The sequence below is a fragment of the Cetorhinus maximus genome, chromosome 34, assembly GCF_964194155.1.
Source record: "Cetorhinus maximus chromosome 34, sCetMax3.hap1.1, whole genome shotgun sequence".
Taxonomy (NCBI): domain Eukaryota; kingdom Metazoa; phylum Chordata; class Chondrichthyes; order Lamniformes; family Cetorhinidae; genus Cetorhinus; species Cetorhinus maximus.
The window spans coordinates 3,493,304-3,501,960 of NC_135912.1; the positions used below are offsets into that span (position 1 = coordinate 3,493,304).

At 56.3% G+C, this 8,657-nt stretch overlaps 1 protein-coding gene across 1 annotated transcript in view; it reads left to right on the forward strand.

The window, feature by feature from the left end:
- Positions 1–2,412, forward strand: part of LOC144671709 (calpain-5-like) — a 28,594-nt gene extending 26,182 nt beyond the window's left edge. The window contains exon 9 of the mRNA XM_078533724.1: positions 2,272–2,412. Coding sequence (XP_078389850.1) covers positions 2,272–2,412 — 141 coding nt within the window. The remainder of the gene's footprint in view (positions 1–2,271) is intronic.
- The last annotated feature ends 6,245 nt before the right edge of the window (positions 2,413–8,657 follow it).

The following is an 8,657-nucleotide window of genomic DNA, read 5'->3' on the forward strand; positions in this document are numbered from 1 at the left end:
CACCTCCATTTTAAAAACTCTCGCACCCCCACACCCCCACCTTTTCAAACCTCTCCACGACCTCCCCTCCACCACCCCCCCCCCTCTCCCCCGCCCATCTCCATAACCTCCTCCGGCCCCTCCCACCCTCGGGGGGTGAGGGGTCTCTCTGAGCCCCTCACCTTTCTGTGCTGCCGGCTGATGCGGTGTTTTTTATTTACAATTTGGCGTCCCCGGTGTAGCACCGACAAGAGACCATTCGGCCCATCCTTTTCCATGCTGACTCTCTGAAAGCCCAACTTAGCACCCCCCCCCTTCCCCACGAAGGTGTGGATTTCCCTTTGCAGCTATTTACCCCACTCCCTATTGAATCTGCCCCCGTCTCCCTTTCCGGACCCCACCAACTCGCTGCGATTCTCCCCCCCCACCTCCGGCTCCTCTACCAAACCCTCATCAAACCCTCCCACCCTGGGGTGATCGCCCCAGTTTACTGTCAAAAGCCCCTCATGATTCTGAACGCCTCGATCAAACCCCCCCCCCGACTTCTCCTTCCCTGCTTTACAGATGGTTGTGGGGGGTGGTGGGTAGACAGTCCGGGCTCGCACTCCCACAGCAGCCCTGAGGGGGTGCTGCTCTGCTTCAACCCGGTGGCCTGGGGTCAATATTTACCCCTCAACCCGCTGTCGCTGCAAAACACATGACCCGGTGATTAACGCGGCGCTGCCGGTGGGATCTTGCTGTGCGCGGATTGAGCTGCCGTGTCTCCCACATCATTTCAGGGACGGGCACTTCCCAAAAAAAAAAACCAACAAAGTTCTTAATGGGGCTGAGAAGGGTTTGGGACGTCCCAGGGTGGGAAAAGGCACCATAGAAATGCAAAGTCTTTCATGTTTTTCCTTGTCTCTCTCTCCCCCCCTCACCCCCCCCCCAACCTATCCTCCCCCCTCCACCCATCCTCTCTTCTCCCCCTCCCCCCACCCATCCTCTCCCCAACCCCCCCACCCATCCTCTCTTCTCCCCCCTCCCCCCACCCATCCTCTCCCCAACCCCCCCACCCATCCTCTCTTCTCCCCTCCCCCCACCCATCCTCTCCCCAACCCCCCCACCCATCCTCTCTTCTCCCCTCCCCCACCCATCCTCTCCCCAACCCCCCCCATCCCTCTCTCTCCCCTCCCCCCACCCATCCTCTCCTCTCCCCTCCCCCCACCCATCCTCCCCCCACCCATCCTCTCCTCTCCCCTCCCCCCACCCATCCACTCTTCTCCCCTCCCCCCACCCCCCCCACCCATCCTCTCCTCTCCCCTCCCCCCACCCATCCTCTCTTCTCCCCTCCCCCCACCCATCCTCTCTTCTCCCCTCCCCCACCCATCCTCTCCTCTCCCCTCCCCCCACCCATCCTCTCTTCTCCCCTCCCCCCACCCATCCTCCCCCCACCCCCCCACCCATCCTCCCCCCCACCCCCCCACCCATCCTCTCCCCCCACCCATCCTCCCCCCTCCCCCCACCCATCCTCTCCCCACCCCCCACCCATCCTCTCCCCCCACCCCCCCACCCATCCTCCCCCCACCCCCCCACCCATCCTCTCCCCCCACCCATCCTCTCTTCTCCCCTCACCCGACCCATCCTCTCCCCTCACCCGACCCATCCTCTCCCCCACCCCCCCACCCATCCTCTCTTCTCCCCTCCCCCCACCCATCCTCCCCCCACCCATCCTCCCCCCACCCCCCCACCCATCCCTCCCCCACCCCCCCACCCATCCTCTCCCCTCCCCCCCACCCATCCTCTCCCCTCCCCCCCACCCATCCTCTCCCCTCCCCCCCCACCCATCCTCTCCCCTCCACTCCCCACCCATCCTCTCCCCTCCACTCCCCACCCATCCTCTCCCCTCCACTCCCCACCCATCCTCTCCCCTCCACTCCCCACCCATCCTCTCCCCTCCACTCCCCACCCATCCTCTCCCCTCCACTCCCCACCCATCCTCTCCCCTCCACTCCCCACCCATCCTCTCCCCTCCACTCCCCACCCCCCCCTCCATCCTCTCCTCTCCCCCCATCCGTCCCCTCCACTCCCCACCCCCCCCTCCATCCTCTCCTCTCCCCCCATCCGTCCCCTCCACTCCCCACGCCCCCTCATCCTCTCCTCACCCCCCCCCCCATCCACCCTCTCCCCTCCCCCCCCACCCATCCTTTCCTCTCCTCTTTCCGCTCCCCACCCGCTCCTCTCCCTCCGCCCACCTCCTCACCCATCCGCTCCTCTCCACCACCACCCCCCCCCGCCCCCCTCTCCTCCCAGGTCGCTACGGGGCAGCCACACGAAGGCTCGAGCTATTCCTCCAGGAAGGATGCGCAGATGGCAGTGAACCGAGTGGAGTATACCCACGTGAAAGTCCGAGACCTGGCCAAGACCTGTGACCAGATGCTGGAGCAGCCATGAACCGTGGTGGGAGGAGCCAACGGGCGCTCGGGGCTGTCGTTTGGTGTTCAAACCCCCCCTCCCCTTCTCCCCTCCCCCCCCCCCCCCCTCCCCGAGCCCATTGGGCTGGAGGGAGGGTCGCCCTTTGTCATTCTGTGCGAGATGGTCTCTGTGCTCCCCTCTCCCAAAGCTGTGGTGACCTCTTGTCCCGTGATTGTCGCTTTGGCCTGTCAGATAACGTTGAGCAAACAGGAACCGGCAAAGAATTATTCCCCAGCTCTCTCTCAAAATTACTATTTGGGGTATCAGCAGAGGAGAAATGTCCCCGGCTAAACAGTGGCTGCGGAGTTTGGGGACGCCGGGCGGCAGGGAGGAATACATGGGCTCCTGTTTCAGGCAGGACCCCTTACGCTGGCCACGCTCCCCAAGGGTCTCCGTCCGAACCCACTGCCCATTCCTTTCAACCCCCTGACTGAGGTTTGTGGCAGCCTCCCCTGCCCCCATTCCCCCCCACTACTGGTTGTGGGAGCATTGGCCGGTGAAGGTGCGGATGGGGGGATGGTGAGCAGAGACGGTATAAACCCAGAGGCTGTGTTGCATTTGGGACCCTACGCTTCCTGTTGCCAGTGGGGTGGAACTATCTTGAGGTGACTCCCCCTGTGTCTTTATATCTGCCGTTGAGGGGGGAGTGGAGTCCCAATCCCAATCCCAGTCCCAACCTCAATCCCAGTCCCAACCCCAACCTCAATCCCAGTCCCAACCCCAACCTCAATCCCAGTCCCAATCCCAATCTCAGTCCCAATCCCAATCTCAGTCCCAATCCCAACCCCAGTCCCAGTCCCAACCTCAATCCCAGTCCCAACCCCAACCTCAATCCCAGTCCCAACCCCAACCTCAATCCCAGTCCCAACCCCAACCTCAATCCCAGTCCCAACCCCAACCTCAATCCCAGTCCCAATCCCAGTCCCAATCTCAGTCCCAATCCCAGTCCCAACCCCAGTCCCAACCCCAGTCCCAACCCCAGTCCCAACCCCAGTCCCAACCCCAGTCCCCGACCCCAGTCCCCGACCCCAGTCCCCGACCCCGACCCCGACCCCGACCCCGACCCCAATCTCAATCTCAATCTCAATCCCAGTCCCAATCTCAATATCAATTCCAATCCCAATCCCAAACTCAATCCCAGTCCCAGTCCCAGTCCCAATCCCAATTCCAGTCCCAATCCCAACCCCAACAGCAAGAATTTTGGACCCAAAGAAATGGGCTGGGATTTGGGGTGGAGTGGGAGGGCAGTTGGGGGGGGGGGGATGGTGGTGGGATTTGGGGGTAGGGTGAGTGGAATGAGAGTGGGTAAACGGTGGGGGCGGAGGAGGGGGCAGCTTCAGCGTTTTCCTAAACTGAGGGTTGGCTCGGGGTCGGGGAGCTGGTCTCCACAAGAGCCACAAATGCAAAGGCCCCCACCCCAAAAGAGGCTTAAACCCACCACTGGATTCTTGTCCCACTGCGTGACGGTTATAAATCGAGGATCACTGCTCTCTCTCTCTCTTTCTCTCGCTCTATCTCTCTCTCTCCCTCTCTCTCTCTCTCGCTCTATCTCTCTCTCTCTATCTGTCCCTACCCAGCTCCCCTTTGCGCTTGTGACAGGTGGTGGGCCTTTGGGGTGGGGTGGAGGTGTGGGGGAAGAGTGGCGGCTGGGGGAGGGGATTCCGAACCGTAAATCCGATCCTGGAATGCCGTTTTGCCGAACGGGGAATGGGTCGGGAGGGGAATGTTGACATTGTGAGGCTTCCACTCGTGTATTCCTCCCTGCAGTCAGGCGTGTGGTGACGTGGTACACGGATGTCTCTGTATCAGTGCTGCTGTTTTGATGTCTCGCTTATTGCCCTGTATTTGGCTTCTGTATCCGAGGGGTGGGTTTACCACCCCCCTACCATCCCCCACCCCCACCCCCACCTCCCCCTCCCACCCCGACCCTCCTGAAATAAAGAGGATGTAGCATATCTCTCGTTTCTGTCCCTTTTGTATCGTCGCCGATTAGGTTTCAGCCCCCGTCACTCCGAAGCAGCTTTTATCAAAGTCACCAGTGACATCCTGGGTGACGGTGACTGAGGTAAACTTTCCCTCCTCCTCCTCCTCCTCGGACTGTCTGCAGCCTTCGACACGGTCGACCACACCATCCTCCTCCAACACAATCTCCACGGCCGCCCAGTGGGTTGGGGCTGCTCTCCCCCGGTTCCACTCTCACCTCTCCACAGTCGTAGCCAGAGAATCACCAGCAACGGTTTCTCTTCCTGCTTCCATTGACCTTGGTGTCCCCCAAGGATCAAAGCTTTGCCCCCCCCCCACCACCCCCATTTCTCACCCACATGCCGCCCCCTCGGTAACATTTTCACATGTACAACACCCATCTCCGCCTCACCACCACCTCCCTCTCGAACGTTGCTGAATTATCAGGGTGCTTATCTGGATGAGCAGAAATCTCCAATTAAATTTCGGGAAGACTGAAGCCCATTGTTTCTGATCCTCACTCCCAGCTTCATTCCCTAACTATCCACTCCATCCCTGGAAACAGGCTGAGATCAAGCCAGTCTCTTCACAACCTTGGTGTCACGTTTCTCCGTGAGATGAGCCCCCGACCTCATATTCGTGCCGTTTGCAGGATTTCCATCTCCGTAATATCGCCAGCCTTCTCCCCTTTCTCAGCTCACCTGCTGCTGAAACCCTCACCCGCCCCTCCGTTACCTCTAGACTTGACTGTTCCGACACACTCTCGGCTGGTCTCACACATTCCAGCCTCTGTAAACTTGAGGTCATCCAAAACTCTGCTGCCCATGTCTAAACTCGCGGCAAACCCCATCACCCAATCACCCCCCGTGCTCGCTGACCTACACTGGCTCCCGGTCAAGCAACGTCTTGATTTTCAAATTCTCATTTTTGATTTCAAAAGCCTCCATGGTCTCATCCCTCCCTATCTCTATAATCTCCTCCAGCCCAACAACCTTTTTTTAATTCCTTCATGGGACTTGGGCTTCGCTGGCTGGCCCAGCATTTATTGCCCATCCCTAGTTGCCCCTTGAGAAGGTGGTGGTGAGCTGCCTTCTTGAACCGCTGCAGTCCGTGTAGTGTAGGTACACCCACAATGAAGTTAGGGAGGAAGTTCCAGGATTTTGACCCAGCAACAGTGAAGGAATGGCGATATATTTCCAAGTCAGGATGGTGAGTGACTTGGAGGGGAATTTTCTAGGTGGTGGTGTCCCCATCTATCTGCTGCTCTTGTCCTTCTAGATGGTAGTGGTCGTGGGTTTGGAATGTGCTGTCAAGGGAGCCTTGGTGAATTCCTGCAGTGCATCTTGTAGATGGTACACACACTGCTGCTACTGTGCATCAATGGTGGAGGGAGTGAATGTTTGTGGATGTGGTGCCAATCAAGCGGGGCTGCTTTGTCCAGGATGGTGTCAAGCTTCTTGAGTGTTGTGGGAGCTGCACTCATCCAGGCAAGTGGGGATTATTCCATCACACTCCTGCCTTGTGCCTTGTAGATAGTGGACAGGCTTTGGGGAGTTACTTGCCACAGGATTCCTAGCCTCTGACCTGCCCTTGTAGCCACAGTATTTATGTGGCTAGTCCAGTTCAGTTTCTGGTCAATGGTAACCCCCAGAATGTTGATAGTAGGGGATTCAGTGATGGTAATGCCATTGAACATCATGGGGCAATGGTTGGATTCTCTCTTGTTGGAGATGGTCTTTGCCTGGCACTTGTGTGGTGCGAATGTTACTTGCCACTTGTCAGCCCAAGCCTGGATATTGTCCAGGTCTTGCTGCATTTGGACATGGACTGCTTCAGTTTCTGAGGAGTCGTGAATGGTGCTGAATATTGTGCAATTATCGGTGAATATCCCCACTCCTGCCCTTATGAGGGAAGGAAGGTCATTGATGAAGCAGCTGAAGATGGTTGGGCCGAGGACACTACCCTGAGGAACTCCTGCAGTTATGTCCTGGAGCTGAGATGACTGACCTCCAACAACCACAGTCATCTTCCTTTGTGCTAGGTATGACTCCAACCAGCGGAGAGTTTTCCCCCTGATTCCCATTGACCCCAGTTTTTCCAGGGCTACTTGATGCCGCACTCGGTCAAATGCTACCTCGATGTCAAGGGCCGTCACTCTCACCTCACCTCGGGAGTTCAGCTCTATTGTCCATGTTTGAACCAAGGCTGTAATGAGGTCAGTAGGTCATTCCCAATCACGATCGCTCCACCATCAGCGGCCGTGCCTTCAACTGCCTTGGCCCCAAGCTCTGGAATTCCCTCCCTAAACCTCTCCGCCTCTCTCCCTCGCTTCCCTCCTTTTAAGAGAGTCGTTCAAACCTACCTCTTTGACCAAACTTTTGGTCATCTGCCCTAATATCTCCTCCATGTGGCTCAGTGCCATGCTTTGATTTATAACGCTCCTGTGAAACGCCCTGGGATATTTCATCATGCTTAAGGTGCTATAAAAATATAAGTTGTTGTTGTTTCTATCATATTCCCTCCTGTCAAGCGATCAACAGACTTTCTTAATCACACTGCTTTATGTCACCCACCACCCCCCCACCATCAATCTCTGAGGACCCCTTTCTCTGCTTAACGCCAGTCAACCAGTTAAAGGCATCGCCCATTACTGTGCCGGTCCACACAACCCGGGCAAGGTGGAAAGTTCCCTCCCTGCTCATGCCCTGTTTTCATTCATTCTTCGGATGTGGGCGTCACCGGGCAGGGCCAACGTTTATTGCCCACCTCCAACTGCCCCTTGAGAAGGTGGCGGTGAGCCACCTCCTTGAGCCGCTGCAGTCTGAGTGGTGGAGGTGCACCCACCGTGCGCGATGTAGATGCCACTTGGATCACACCGTGCCCAGTAGGGCATTGGCCAGGCCACGCCTGGGGTATTGTGAACGGTTTTGGTCCCCTTACCTAAAGAACATTTCTATTTGCCTTAGAGCGGAAGCAATGAAGGTTTGCTAGATTGACTCCTGGGGTGAGGGGGATTGTGATGTGAGACGAGACTGAATAAAATATGCCCAAGTTCCATGGAGTTTAGAAGAATGAGAGGTGACCTCACTGAAATGTATAACTTTCTTAAAGGGCTTAAAAGGGTAAATGGTGAGAAATGTTACCCCTGACAGGGGAATCTAGTACACGAGGGCACAACCTCAGGATAAGGGATCAGCCATTTTGGATTGAGATGAGGAGAGATTTCTTCACTCAGAGGATTGTGAATCTTTGATATTCTCCACCCCAGTGAACTGTGGATGCTCAGTCATTGAGTTTATTCAGACTGAGAGCGATTAGATTTTAGACAGCAAGGGAATTAAGGGATACGGGCAGAGTGTGGGATTGTGGAGTTGAGGTCGATCAGCCGTGATCTTACTGAATGGAGGAGCAGACTCCGAGCAAAATGGCCTCCTTCTGCCATCTTATATAGTGGATAATGCTGTCATATCATTCAAGGAAAGTGGAGGTAAGGTAGCACTCTGACTACTGGTGTTGCACACTGTACCTAACCCCATACTGTACTTGCCCTGGGAGTGTTTGATGGGGACGGTGTAGAGGGAGCTTTACTCTGTATCTAACCCCGTACTGTACTTGCCCTGGGAGTGTTTGATGGGGACGGTGTAGAGGGAGCTTTACTCTGTATCTAACCCCGTGCTGTACCTTCCTGGGAGTGTTTGATGGGGACAGTGTAGAGGGAGCTTTACTCTGTACCTAATCCCGTGCTGTACCTGTCCTGGGAGTGTTTGATGGGGACAGGGCAGAGGGAGCTTTACTCTGTATCTAACCCCGTGCTGTACCTGTCCTGGGAGAGTTTGATGGAACAGACACCAGTCAAATTTTTAGAAAAGGTGACAGCTGGGTGACATGACTCCATTTGATCATTTCAGCTTTCACATGAAACGCACAAAATGGGGAACTCGGTGTCTCTGTAAATTATCTTTAAGGGTTTTTTTTCCTGAATATCACCTTGTTAACTGGTCCTATTTAAGATTGCATTATGGCTTGCAACAGTTTTCGAGAATGATGATTGCAGAACATGAATATGTACACGGTGCACACCAAAGGGATTGCAAAAAAAGTCATCAGCAAGTCACTGGTGACGCTTGAATCTTTTATTGAGCTTGCAAGGTGCAAGTACATTGCCTCCCCCATTGATACAGCAACCAGTTGGAGTCCAGCTTCACTCAACCCAAACCCAACCGACACCCTTGGAATTCAACTCAACTCACCCCAGGGAATCG